The sequence below is a fragment of the Ambystoma mexicanum genome, chromosome 4q (genome assembly GCF_040938575.1).
Source record: "Ambystoma mexicanum isolate Mex_15411 chromosome 4q, UKY_AmexF1_1, whole genome shotgun sequence".
In the NCBI taxonomy this organism is placed as follows: domain Eukaryota; kingdom Metazoa; phylum Chordata; class Amphibia; order Caudata; family Ambystomatidae; genus Ambystoma; species Ambystoma mexicanum.
In genome coordinates this window covers 1,134,134,174-1,134,148,846 of record NC_090928.1, presented here as the reverse complement: position 1 = coordinate 1,134,148,846, position 14,673 = coordinate 1,134,134,174, and the positions used below count along the sequence as shown (strand labels likewise).

The window sequence follows — 14,673 nt, the reverse complement described above, 5'->3', positions numbered from 1 at the left end:
GAGCCCCCCTACCCCCCCCAGGGACTAGCGGGTGAGACACCTTTTGGTTTCACACAGAGGGGTCTAAATACTGCGGTTTGCCATTAACTTTCATTCGCCCAACTCCTGCTTGGCTTCCTTCCTGAGCTATCGAGTTCTCAAATTTGGAACCGGAGCTCTTCGTGGAGGGTCTCCTCGGAGGTAGGTTGCTGCCTATTCCCACACTTCTAGATTAGATCTCAGACTTAGCCGACTATCCAATAAGGGTGGCACCGCCTACTGGATTTGTCCGGCTACATCCTATGGGAAACTTTTGAACAACTTTTAAACTCCACTGAAGGGACTTGAGGGTACGTACCTGAATTCTCTTGGGTCCCAAGAGTTTTCTACCTAAACGCTAAACTTTTAGCTTGTACACTTGATTTACAGTGTATCACTGCATTTCACTGCTGTATACTGAAATGTAGTAAGTTAGTGTACAAATGCTGGTTAGTTTTACAACTACTCGAAGTAATAGGAGACCATTTGGGTCTGGTACTGCAAGTCTAATCCTGTTCTGAATTCTGGGGCCCCCTGGGCATTGTCAGGGAAGTGTTAACCCAGTTTACTCCCTCCATATGCTATATCTAGATGTATATAGATAAATAATTTAATTTGGTTCTCACAATTTACAAACTAAAAAAAATACAATATGCATTATTAAAACAGTCATGTTAAAATATACAGTACAGCTATTGGGGACGAGACTTGATAAAAGGTAGAAAAATAGACTTAAAATGTTCTTAACATGCACGTAAAAGAGGCAATAATACACTTGCATAAAACGTTAAAGCGAGGATCAACACAAGACAAGAGCATTATAGATGAGCCCAATATTGTTGGCAATATAATGTCTTCTAAGCCACTGGTGTCTCATAGCTAAATGTTTTTCACAGATACATAAAACACAAGTTAAATCCTCCACAGCCCCACTACCAAAAGTACAGAGCTTAGGATTTAACTGCCACGGGATCCGGGCCCTTAAATGGTAAAACATTCAGTCGCACCATAGCCATAATACATCTCTGCACCAGTAAACAAATAGAATTTACTGAGAAATGTTTGTGGTAGGGCAACGTGCCACCATTAGGTGTTCTAGTGAGCGCAATGTTTTCATGCTGTTTATAGTAAGATCTTCTTCTTGCTTTCATGTTTAACTGTTTAGTCATCAAGCCCACCACTAGTTCGTCAAAATCCATCCCCCACATTCTACACACTATGGAACTTTCCTTATACCAGGGGTATGTGGCATAGCTCTCGGCTTTTGCCAACTCTTCCATTACATTCATGATGTTCGGGTTATCCAAAGGGCACGAGCGTGTTTTACGAATATACTCGAGGAACCTAAGTTCAGCCCGAATAACAATATTTAAAACCCTGGCTTCAAAAGCAACAGGTTCCCCCGGGGCTAGAAATCAAACCCAGCAACTTTCTCAGCTAAAATATGCAAAATGCGATCCAAGGTGGTACAACTCACACTTTCCCAGATTTCGCTGCCAAGCAAGATGGAATAAACCTTTGCTTCCAGCAGTTGAATGCATTTATCGAAACGGAAACCGCCATATTTTTGATCAAATCTTTTCAAGCCACCCAGGCTAGTCCATAAGCGATTTTCTAATAACGCTTATTGAGCAGACCACATTGCTCAAAAACATAACACCCAGATAGCAATATGATTCTACCACATTTACATTCACATTGTCTATAGACCAATTGTGCTTACTTTTATCAGTGCTGAAACCCACTATCTTTATTTCTTCAGATTCAATTTTAAGCCGGTAGCTTTGAAATAACCAGATGCATAGTTCAAGCTTTTGGCTAGTCCCTTTGGCGTCAAATCCAATAGTATGGCATCAAAGAGTAGGGTGCATGACCCCATTCAGGCGCAGAGGAATTGTACCTATATGAAGTGGGCCAGACATGAAATATGATAGGAAGATGATAAACCGCAGCAGAGCCAGTGGATAACCTTGGCACATGCCTTTACTAGTTGAAAACTCACAAGGCCCAGCTCTAGAGTGACTGCTAACAGAAGGCCTAGTGTTCGAGTATAGGCGACAATCGGATGAAGAAGGGGGGTTGGGGCACCCATTCTCTGAAGTTTATTCCAGAGAAGGTGATGATCAATAGAATCTAAGGCCTTTGCTAAATCCAAAAATACTGCATATACTACACCTCTCTTAGACTCACATATTTGTCAATGATGTCCGAGAGCATAAAAATGTGGTCAGATGTAATGAAGCCTTTTCTGAACCCTGCCCGATAGATGGGTAGTATATTATGTTCCCCTGCCCATGTCTCTATCCTGACCAGCAGGCACTTAGCAAACATTTTTGACATAATGTCCAGTAATGATATAGGGCAGTAACAGCAAGGATCCGACCTTGAGCCCTTTTTAAAGATCGGTTTAATTATGCTCCGTGTCCAGGACCTCGGAATAATCAGAGATGCAGCAGTCGAACAAAACACCCTTAACAAGACCGGCATCCACCATTCGGGAAACTACTCGTATATTTCTGATCTAATGTCGTCCGGACCCGGTGCCTTGCCTGGCTTAGCACCTGTAATAGCCGTCAACACCTAGTATGCTGAGAAACAAGGCTTGTATTAGCATTAGACGGATACTAGCGTAAAGAAGTGGAAGGTGCACCATCTTTAAACAAAATGAACATAAAATGTTGCACCACTCAGGATCTGATATTGAGCAGACAACATCCTTTGCACCCTCGCGGAATCCGCTTGCTACCAAATTCCAAAAGCCTTTTACGTCTATTGCGTATGGTCTCTTCCATTCTTTCCCACTGTGATTTAAAGAACCACTTTTTCTTAAACCTCAGAAGTTTGTCATAGTCATGCTTAAGCATTTGCCTAAACCCAGATGTATTATTTTTTGTTCTAGCAACAGACCACAAACCAAACTTTGCTCTACGACAATCTGCATCAAACCACTGAGCATCATTGCATGCTCCTGTACAACTACCAAAAAAAGGAGTACAGGAAGGCATACACCTTTCAGAGATTAACCCAATTAGTTTCTCATTTGCCATTAAAATGGACACTGGCTCTTCAAGTGCCTGCGACAAAAGGTTTGCTCTCATCTCTGCATTTGACATTTTTGACAGCCAGCTTATCTTTAGGCAACTTTCTCGGATGAGGTACCAAAAGCGATTTGTCTCTATTTGAAAAAGGCGTTAAACCGTATTTACACCATATTCCAAACGAGGTAAAGGGTTATTATCGTTCTCGGGCAGGGGGCATACCTCACCATTTTGCACTATCCAAAAGGAGTAACAATTGACCAAACAATAATCGATCAGGGAATTTCTGCCAACTAGGCTATAGGTGTATTTTGGAGGATCGTCTCCTAAACATCTCCCATTCAATTCAACAAGAGAAGTAGCATGCAAAAAGGAATCCAGTAGAGCCCAGCGTGGATCAACAATAAGCACATTTTGATTTCTCTTGGGAATCGCACAAGCTGCTTCTAGAAGGAGCCTGTCCAAGGGCACCCTCAGGTCCGACAATTTAGTGTTCAAGTCACCCACAATGGCTATACTAGACTCGCTCTCGGATATTAGAAGACCCGCCAGCCACCCGTTTGGAATGAAAATATTTTTGTAATTCTCCTTGGGGTGCAGGCAACTATTGCCAATAAGGAGCCTGCCGTCTGCCTTGTTATACTGTGTTATAGACATTAATAGAATTTGGTCTGAGAGGACAGGGATATGGACTAAGTTCCAATCACAAGTCCTGCGGACCAAAGTTGCAAGACTTTTGCGTGGCCTACCAATCCCGTCCCGTATAGCCGGGCAAATAGTTATCCAGTATTCAGGGAAGAATTCACCAGCAGAGAAATCGTCGAAAAGCCACATCTCTTGAAAGCACAGTATATTGTAGTTTATTACCCAATTTAACTAATCCGAATCCTCTTATTCATTATCAACGCCAGCCACATTTCAGCTAAGCAGTTGTGCTATGGGCGGACAGACTAGACAGGTCTTTTTTCTTACAAAGTACGTGCTGTTCCCGCTATTACTAGCACTGGGCTCTGCAAGGTTGTGCAAAGCTCTACACGTTCTCCTTAGCTTGTTTAGATACATTAATCATTAGAGACGATGTATGAGCCAAACTATGCTCCAATTCTTCCCTTGTCAGATCTATAATTAGACCATTAGTGCAGTTGGAGTGTGCTGAAGTGCATAGCCCTAAGGAAGTGGAGCAGCCAACAGGTGTTGCCAGGTAACTAAATCGTATACCAAGTGTCGTGAAGGTGGCAGACTAGGGCCTTCCCATCTTTATGGACCTCGAGCCCTTTATCTGTCAACACCTCATGACAATTTAGGATACATGAATGAAGGTATGTATTTGCAAAGGAGAAACTGGCATTACAACCCATGCAATACATACTATCGGAGAGAACTCGAACACAGGGAAACAATTTAAAAGAAATGTCATTAACTCCATCTGACAGAACTCTGACTAGCAATATCTTAGAAGAGTTTTGTTTCCATGAGAAAGACCCTAGAAGCACAATATTAGATTGTTCTCTCTCCAACCCTTCAAAGGGTCTGCAACGTGTATCTTGTATTTAATACACACTTAGATTAGAAAAGAGGGGTCCTGGTGCTCCTGTGGGCTACCTCCGACACCGAGATTTCTGCCAGGAGAGAGCCAGAATCTTCAAGATTTTTCCAATCACGATGATCTGAGAGGGGAAGAGAGACAGCATGCTTTTGCAATGATTGATTCGGGTTGTGTGGCTAGGATAAATCAACCTGGTCAACAGTAGAGCCAGCATACAGGCCTGGTATGATAGAACCAGCTCCCTCAGACCTGCCATTTTGCCTTGCGTTATTCATAGATCTAGCCCTTGCAGATTCAAGCTGCCCCACAGACTGGGGTTCTTTCTGCTTGTGAAATCCCTCCAACATGCGAGTTAAAGAGCAAATTATGTCAAAACATATATACATCTTTTGCTTTCTGATCAACCAGCATTCGTAAAGAGATATTCATCTCAAAGTAGGTGTTCATTAAGCGATTGACACAGTCTACCAGAAAGCTGGAATTGCCCAACACTCTTTCCGGGCTACTATAATTTGCAGAGCCAGTTAGCCCATTGTGCACATCTTATATCATCAGCGAAAACTGTCCAGAATTATCAGTACAAAAAAGGTCCAGCTGCTCCGGTTGGGCCAGGAAAGAATAGTTTATTTCCTCCCAAGGAGAGTTATTGAACATTAGGGCCTGATGGTGATAGGTTATTTATAACACGCTTAATAACCAAAGGTTTCTAAGTGCGGACCTGCGGATCGAACCTGTGGTGCTACGTGTCATCTTGCTTACAGGGCGAGCACGTTGCCCCTGAGCTATCCTCCCGGTGTCCAGAGCAGTCTAGAAAAGCCAACACATTTTGAGGCTTGTTATGGGTAATCACAGACAATGCTGCAAACTGATCCGCAATTATGTTGGAAAAAGTAGGGACAGATGGAAAAATTGCCTCACTTGCAATGGGGCCAGCAGTGAGGGGAGGGAGCAGAGAGCTGCGTTGCTGGAAGTTGTAAATGTAGATTAGTAAACCAAGTTCAAGTCCAGGATTGACTGCTCAGCCCCTTATTCTGCATACATTCATGCTAAAGTCTCTAGACTTCCTGCGCACACAATTCTCGTCGTGGCGATCAATTGATGCCTCCAATACCTCAAGAGTAGCTCTATAGGACAGTTCTGAGGCAGGAGGTCGAGAAAGTACTGAAATATTTTTAACTTCAAGGCGTTTGAGCACTCCCCAAATTGCATGTCATCCGGGCTGCTGCCCAATCCCTCACCTATAAGGGGCTGGGACCGTTCATAGTTTAGGGCATTGCATGGAGCCACAAGTAAGCAGAAGGGTTCTTGAAAACAGGGTAAAGGGGATTCGCCCACACGCTCGGGTGTAAGAGGCAGTTCAGCCGTTGACATCAAAGGCCAAGGTGTGGCCATCAAAGCGGAAAGTCTTTGAGGGCTTGGGGTAGAGTTAATGACCAACTAGCTCTGTAAGTACCCCATGTTTGGTAAGCAAAGCAATATTTTAAAGCAGCCAACAATCTGCGCTTAGGAAATCTTTCACTCCTGGCGGGCAGCAAGACCTTCTTGCTTGTTCCAGTTGCATCGCTTGTTTTGCCTATCATTAATTATAGATTGCAAGGATAATCTGCTGCTTATTTTGCTGCTTGACATTGCTATGCTTCAGACAAGCTAGATAATAGTATGCCAAACCAAACAGCAAATCAGACAATAGTGGGTTCAGCGACGGAACTGGTGTTGAACTGCCGCCCCACGTTGTAAACTTAAGCAGGCTGTGCGCCCCCATTTGTTCCAAGATGGACTTCTTCAGCCCACTTCATAGTGCACACCTTACCCTCGCAACAGCAGACTGTCTTCTCTCTCAGGCAGGATTGGTTTTAATTGGGCCACAGAGCTCACTTAGTGAGGTTTGGAGAATTCAACATATTTTAAAGGTTTAAAGTTTAAGGTTTGAAAACATGCTCTGTCAGTGCTATTAGAGCCTCTATATGTGTGTCCCATAACACCTGTAAAACCACATTAACACAAGCAGGTAGGTGCACCTTACTCCCTTTTTTTTAATAGTTCTTTTTATTAAACATATAACATAAACAGGTCACATTAGCTGGTCAATGGCAAGCAGTATTCAAAGACAAAAAAGGGGGAGAACGGTAACCACATCCGTGCTACTACCTTGCGTAAGCTGGGGTGGTTCGGGGGCAACATATGCAGGGGGACGGGAGGGGGACAAGGTGGTCAGACCCCAGGGGGTGGCCCACAGCCTCTGTATCCCCATTGTCGTATACTCCCTTTGTTCTCCGAGATCACAGGAGCTCTGCCCATTTCCCCCACACCTTAGAGTACTTCCCGGGGCAGCCTCTGACAGTGTATATCCTTTTCTCCAATGATTCACATCGGTCCATTTCATTAACCCATCTATTTATGCACAGTTTATCCGGGGATCCCCATGTGGAGGCGATGAGTCTTTTCCCCAGTCCCAGGGCTACTAAAATGAAGGTCTTCTCATATTTATTATAGTCCACCTCTCCCCAGATGCCCAGTATCACCATTTTAGGGTCCAGTGGGACCGGAGATCCCAGGGCTGTACCTATCCTGCGGTTACATTGGGTCCAAAAGTCCTGAACGACATCACAGTCCCAGAGCATGTGGAAAAAGGTACCCTCTGCCCCGCGACACCGCAAGCAGATTCCATCTTCCACCAGCCCCCACTTCAACAGAGGTCCTGGAGTAATATGCTTGGAGTATCTTGAATTGTATTAGGCGGAGCTTGGAGTCTATCCCAATCTCCCGAGGGGACATCAGGGCCTCCACCCATTCCTCCGCTTCCAGCATGCCCACCACCCGCTCCCATTTTTCCCAGAGCCCAGTGAGTTCTTGTGTCCCGACCTTACTCCCTTAACAGCTACCTTGCCGCTATTCAGTGCTTCGAGTCCTTCAGGACCTCCACGATGTGCAAACTCATCTCCCTCCCCCAAAAGGAAGGGAAAGGGGCGACATAGGGACATAGAGGCCGCTGCAGCTTGGGACAACAGCAGGTTACCAGCCAGTCACCCGAGGGACAGGAACGCTGCAGCGTTCCTGCTCACTCGGAGAGCACCTCACAGCACGCGGTCACCCGCACCTGGAAGAAGCAGCGTCTCGAGCAAGGCTTTCCCGTACAGCTGGTCAGCCAACTCCTCAACCAACTCTCGCACGACACCCCAGCGAGTCGATGCATGTCAGGTCAGGTCAGAAGATCAGAGGAAAGGACCCGAAAACAAGTCAAGCTGCACTGTATTCCCACTGTGATTCTGCGATCATAGCAGCCGCTTCCGAGGTGGCTTGCTATTTCTAGTATATCAGCTACATGTGCATTATTATTATTATGCACTAGCTAGGTGTTGTAGGTATTACTGTGAATTCAGCAGTTGGCATTTTAGGTCCCAATTAGGACTACGGGAATGCTCATTTACACTTGCCTAGGGATCCCTTTTTGTTCTCCACCCCTCAGCCTTATATATATTTTACTTATTACCAAGTATTGGGCACGGCACATATGTAGCTTCAGAGTGGGCAGGGACCGTCTATTGCCCTTTTCTGTTTTTTTATAAATATGACACCTCTTGCTATTCTTTAAGTACAAACTAAAGTGCATATTATTCAGGAGTCAGGACATCAGTGTGGTTTACTCTATGTGGCGTAACTATTGGGATTAATTGTGCTTCACTGCCAGCCTACCTACTCCTTTGAGGTAAGCTCAGTTGCTCTGGCATAGCTGCCCCTTTAGAGGATTTGGTCTATTTTTGGGTTGGAAACCATGTCTTGCAATTTTGTTAGATGGTTTTTACCAACTGTCTCTCCACGGAAGGCCTCCGCATCAAACCGTCCTCTCTACCTCTCTGCAGCTCCAGCCCAGGGATCACATGATCATCATTTTGCAAGAACTACTCAATTTTGCCCAATGTCTGGGAAGTGGATGGTTGCGCCATGACAACAGCCACTGTAAATGGACACAGCTGGACTCCCCCATTGACTGTTTATTTTAAGGCATGTTTTTAAAAAATTATTTGTGGGCTTGTTTATTTATCCTTTTCTTTCTCATGTAAAAAATGATATATTATCAAATAAGGGAGAGATATCAAAAAAGGATATTTACAGTGGTGATGCACATTCGGCAACTATGTTAAAAACACAGAAAAGTAGTTATGCTGCACCATTCATTGCCATAAATGCCTGCACTTAACAGGCTGGCATCAAGCATTAAGGGGCAGTTTCACATGCACATCACAGTCTCTTATATAAAAAGTCAACAGCACAACTAGTAGCTGCATACTTACTTTGCTAAATAAACAGCACAGACACCTCCAGATTTAAGGTGTGGATAGACAACAGGAAGGACAAGATGAGGCTTTACCATATCCAGAGCCACCTGTGGTGAAGATATACAGAATTAGTCACATTGTGGAGAGTTCCCTCAAAGTAACATACAAACTGATTAAAACACAGGAGAAAATTACTAAAGGATAGTTGCTTTCTGGCAACATGGCAAGACATTGGATTACATTATTGTTCTATTTGGTTTTAATGGGTCTCAGAGAGCACAATTACACATGGGTCTCTAAATGAAGAAGACTGTATAGTAAATGAGAATGAATGCTTACAACTTGGATGACAAAGGGAAGGGCATTCAGGAAGTGGGAGGCAAACACCAGAAAGGTAACAGCACCCATTCCTTCTCTTGCAGAATCTCAGAGTTTAAATAAGAAAACCAAAACAGGAGCACAAACACAGAGCAGGGGAGTAATGAACACATTTTCCTGTAACAAAAAGAGGGCCTCCAGTTCCATAAACCTCTGAGAAGTAATACAAAGGGTCTTAAACATAATTCTGATATAAAGGAAGGTAAAAGGTGTTACCCACTACCAGTACCAGCCAGGAGTTTGGCGGCAGACAGTTTGTATAATCTGCAGACAGTTGATCAGGTATGCCAGCAGTCGCAGATAAATAAAATTGCCATAATCAAGTCTGGAGAAGAAGGAAGCAGTAACAGTGATAGGACACTCCAATAGCAACCGCTGGTAACTGAGGGACGAAGAGCGATGTATCACTTAGTTCAACCAATGGGACCTTGAAGGACAGGTTCCCATCAAAGGTGGCCAGAAGAACCTCTGATCTCGAGTTTAGCTTGAGCCAATGATTGCTCATGCACTCCTCCATGGTCAAGAGACAGTTCTGCCCGTCTCCGCCCATACAGAGAACTTGCCTGTCATCTGCACAAGAATAAAACTGAAGACTGAAGCTCTAGATATGTTAAGCAGGCAGCTGGACATCCATGTTGCACAGCAAGGAAGATGGCAAGGGGCCTTGCAACACCCCACAAGGAGAGAAAATGGGACCAGAGGAACAATCCCCAATCAAGACAGATTGCACAAGAGCCCTAAAACATGAGGCCATCCATGCCACACTGAGCCTCAATACATGATTTGTGAAGCCTGCCTCTAGCTCTCACGATAAAAGATGGGAAAAGTGGGATTGCGCCTTCTGCCTCCAAGAGCTATGGGGAACGGTGAATATATATATTTTTGATACATTACTCACAGTAATCTTATTTCTGATGCTTGTATCTGCTTAGATTCACATGCTGTGCATAGGCCGATATGTAGTCGAAGCTGCAGAGAATTACAGTTGTTGTTTTCGAAATTTGGAAAAGTGCCGTCGACAGGGCGCGCCAGTAATACTATCCCTAGTGTAACGTCCACTGTACCCATGGTCCTCCACGCGTCGAGGTCCCTCAGACTGTTTTGTTTCTGACATAAGGTAGCATGAAATGTAGGGCGAGTACAGGTGTATCCAAGCAGATATGTATCAGACAAGCTCATAAGCATCCATACACCTTCTCTCCAAGGGGAGGAAGGGTGGGCGCATGTGAATCTAAGCAGATACAAGCATCAGAAATACAATAACGGTGAGTAATGTATCCCTTCTGAGGCTTGTGGAATCTGCTTAGATCAGATGCTGTGCATAGATTAGCGAGCAGTGTTAGGAGAAGGTGGTGGGTTGTGAGAAGGTTCATGGGCAAACAGATGTTTTAGAACCGCTTGTCCCACCTGTGTATCTGTCTTGGAATGGGTGTTAATGCAGTAGTGCTGAGTGAAAGTGTGTACTGAGCTCCATGTAGCCGCTTTGCAAATGCTGTCCAAGAGGACATCTGCAATAAATGCCAGAGTAGCTCCTGTGCTCCTTGTGGAGTGAGCTCTTGGCGTGAAAGCCAGTGTCTTGTCTGACAGAGAATAGCACAGTTGTATGCATCTGACTATCCATCTGGAGATGGCATTCTTGGAAATGCGGTCTCCTTTTCTGCCTGGGGCTACGGAGACAAACAGTTGGTATGTTTTTCTTAGCGTTCTGGTCTGGTTTACATAGTTAAGGACTGCCCTCCTTACATCTAGTGTGGAGTTCTACCTCAGCTGAGCATTTGGGTTCTGGAAGAAAGCTGGAAGCTCAATGGACTGGTTCACATGGAATTTAGAGATTAATTTATGAGAGAACCTGGGATGCATACGTAAAACCAGTTTGTGTGTATGACAAAGAAAGGATCCTGCACTGACAATGCCTGCAATTCACTAACTCTTCTTATGGAAGTAATAGCCACTAAGAAGGCATTCTTGTAAATCAGGTGTTTAAGACTTGACTTGTGCATTGGCTCAAAAGGGAGACCTACATTGAGATCGTATCCTGGTGGAAGGTTGGAAATTGGAGGGTGGAGTCCCTTTACTCCCCCCATGAATGTTTTGATGACCGGCAACTTCCACCACGATACATTATTGTGGAAGGTGGTGTAAGCCGACAAGGCCGACAGGTGGATCTTTATCGATTTGAATACCAATCCTGAGTCTAGCAAGTGTAGCATATAGTTTCGAATGTGGGATGGAGTACATTTACTTGTTTAGACTGGCACCAAATTACGAATCTCCTCCACTTGTCGAAATAACAGTGTCTAGTGTTTGGCTTTCGTGCCTCCTTGAGGATATCCATACACCTCTGTGGTAGGTTAAGATGTCCAAACTACGACTTCAGGAGCCACGCTGCCAAGTTCGAGTGAGGTTGCGGGCGCACTGTTAATCCCCTGTACTGAGTAAATTGGTCTGGCACAGGACTTTGATTAGATCGCACATCGCCAGTTTGCGCACATGTGGATACCATGGCTGTCTTGCCCACATAGAAGCAACTAGGATGAGCGTCATCTTTGTGGCTCTTGTTCACCACCTTGTCCATGAGAGGAGTTGGGGAAAAGCATAAGCAAATCTCCCTGACCAGTTCATCCATAGATCGTTCCCCTTGGAGCCTGGTTGGGGAAACCTGGACGCGAAGTCTGGGCATTGTTTGTTTTCACTTGTAGCGAACAAGTCTAGTGTGGGACAACCCCACTGAGAGAAGGTGTGGTCTACGACCTTTGTGTTTAGTCACTCGTGTTCCTCTGGTAGGGGATTTTGGCTTAGTGAGTCTGCTACAGAGTGGAGTTACCCCTGGAATGTGTTGTGAGGATAGGAATATTTTTGGAGTGCTCATTTCCAAATTTGTTGTGCTAGTTTGGACATATTTGGAGAAAGTGTCCCTCCTCCCCCCTGCTTTTGTAGTGCTGTCAGTGAGGACTTGCACCAACTGGTTTGATAGGAGTATCTCGAATGCCTGAAGGGCCTTGAACACCGCCAGTAGTTCCAGCAGATTTATGTGGTTCTGCGCCGTGGCATGAGTCCACAGACCTTGTGCTGTGTGATGAAGGTGATGAGTCCCCCAACGGCGAGTGACGCATCTGTCGTAACAATTGCCTGGACTTCTGGATCATGGAAGGGTTTCCCCTTCAACAGATTTTCTCTTGTCCACCAGCGAAGGCTCTGTACCAGTGTTGGCGAAACAACCACTAGATCGTCCCACAGACCGCTTGCCTGAGACCACTGTTTCACCAACCAATCCTGCATGGGTCTCATGCGCAGGCGTGCGTACGGTACCAGGTAAATGCAAGATGTCATCATGCCTAGCAAACGCATAGCTTTGCATACGCTTATCTGGCGGCCGGCTGATAATGGGGTATCTGCAGTAACATATTTTGGACTCTTTCCTCAGACGGTAAGGCTAACCTCTCTTTTGAGCCTATTAAAGCTCCTAGGAATTGTTTGGTTGTGCTTGGCACCAGGCTCGATTTTTTCTCGTTTATTGAGAAGCCCAATTGAAAAAGGTGGTCGATAGTTTTTGAATGTTTTGCCTGCAAATTTGGGGAGTCTCCCCTGTAATTAGCCAGTCGTCCAGTTAAGGATACGCCAGTACCTTCGTGAATACCCTTGGTGCTGATGCTATTCCGAAGGATAGCACTTTGATTTGGTAGTGTTGGTTTGCTATTTTGAACCACAAGAATCTTCTGTGCGCTGGGAACATTGAAATATGAAACTAGGCATCTTTCATATCTAATATTGCCATGTAGTCCCCCCTGCTTTAGCAGGGGGTTTACTTCTTGTAGCGTAGTCATGCAGAACCTTTGTGGCTTGACATAGGTGTTTTCAGGGCATAGGTCTAATACTGGGCGCATTGTTAGATCTTTTTTTGGCACAAGGTAGTAGGTTGAATAAATACCCTTGTTTACCTGGTTCGCCGGGACGACTTCTATGGCGTCCTTTTGGAGCAGCGTTGCAATTTCCTCGAGAAGGATGCGTTGTTCTTCCTTCGAGTGAGTATTCTGATGCGGGGGTGATTTTGTGGTCATTGGATTAGTTCCACACAATAACCGCCGGAGGTGATTTCCTCCCAAGCTTGGGTGAAGTTTGAAATATGTCCTCCTACTGGAGAAACATGGGAGGGCACCTGAAGCAGCTACTGTTTTGGAGGTGTGGCTCCACCTCTAGAAGTGGAAGACCTCCCCCGGCCATGAGATCTGCGATGTCCCCTTTGGTAACTCTGAGGCCTGGCCTTGACCGTTACCCCAGGGCGATCCCCAATTTTGATTGTAGCTTGAATCTTTGAATTTTGTCCCCTAAAGCGACGAAAATTATTATTCCCTCTTTGCCCTGTGGGTTTATTGGTAAGCTGGCCCTAGGACTTTAAAAAGGTGTCGTATTTCTCTTTAGCAGGTTTTAGGGCATCTTGAACTGCATTTCCGAAGAGGACGTTGGGCTCAGGCATATGAAGCGTAGCTTGAGTCTCTTGCTTGAAGCCGGAGTGGCGTAGTCCTGCATGCCTCTTAATAATTGTTCCTTCTGCAATAATTCTGCCTGCATTGTCAGCGGCGCCCAAATTACTCTTCAGAATGCAGCTAGAAACTGCTCTGCCTTCTGCCGCTACCAGGGCCAATTGAGCCTTAAGGGGTTCAGGAGCTGAAGACAATGCAGACACCTCATCCCATTTATGGCAGTTATAACTGAAAGGCAACCGAAGAGGCTACTTTCCACCCCAAAGTATATAGTTTCTTACTTTCCTTGTCTGGTGGTGCCTCCGAAGAGGCTAAGGGTGTCCTTGCTCTCTTTTTTCTTGTTGTTGTCACTACAAGAGAGTCTGGTTTGAGCTGTCCCCTGATATAGAGAGGATCTGTGGGAGCAGGAGAGCTTCCCGATGTGTGGATTAACTGCCTTCATCTGGTTTGGTGTCTCCAGAGACGGCTGGATCTTCCGCTGGATAGATTGCAGGACGGAAATTAACTGTGTGACTGCTTTCTTATCCCCTAAAATGTCCTCAACAAAGTCCTTGTCTTTCCTGTGTTTTTATCTGAAAATGCTCTCCTGTCTTGATGGTTGTCTATTGGCGAATCTGCCACGGGGGGGGGGGGGGAGCTAGGGTGACGGGAGAGGCTATGTTCTACATCTCTTCCTATTTTTTTTATTTTTATTATTTAGATAAAATTGTTTTTAGTTTGAACAAACTTTTACAATTATATAAGAAAACAAAATTATTATTTGCCATAGAATACAACTTGAACACATTCTTTACCCAATTTCTTAAAAGCCTCTTTTTTTTTAGCATTTACATCTTACAAACAGAAGAACAAGTTATCATGCAAGTCCACATAACTTTTAAAACGTACTGCCCAAGTCATAACAAATATAAATCAGTTTGACGAAAAACAATCAA

At 44.8% G+C, this 14,673-nt stretch overlaps 1 protein-coding gene across 1 annotated transcript in view; it reads right to left on the bottom strand.

Annotated features, from left to right (window-relative positions):
- TRMT61B (tRNA methyltransferase 61B) overlaps nt 1-14,673 on the bottom strand; it is a 356,558-nt gene that overhangs the window by 142,539 nt on the left and 199,346 nt on the right. The window contains exon 4 of the mRNA XM_069608720.1: nt 8,895-8,986. Within this exon, the coding sequence (XP_069464821.1) occupies nt 8,895-8,986 (92 nt within the window). The remainder of the gene's footprint in view (nt 1-8,894; nt 8,987-14,673) is intronic.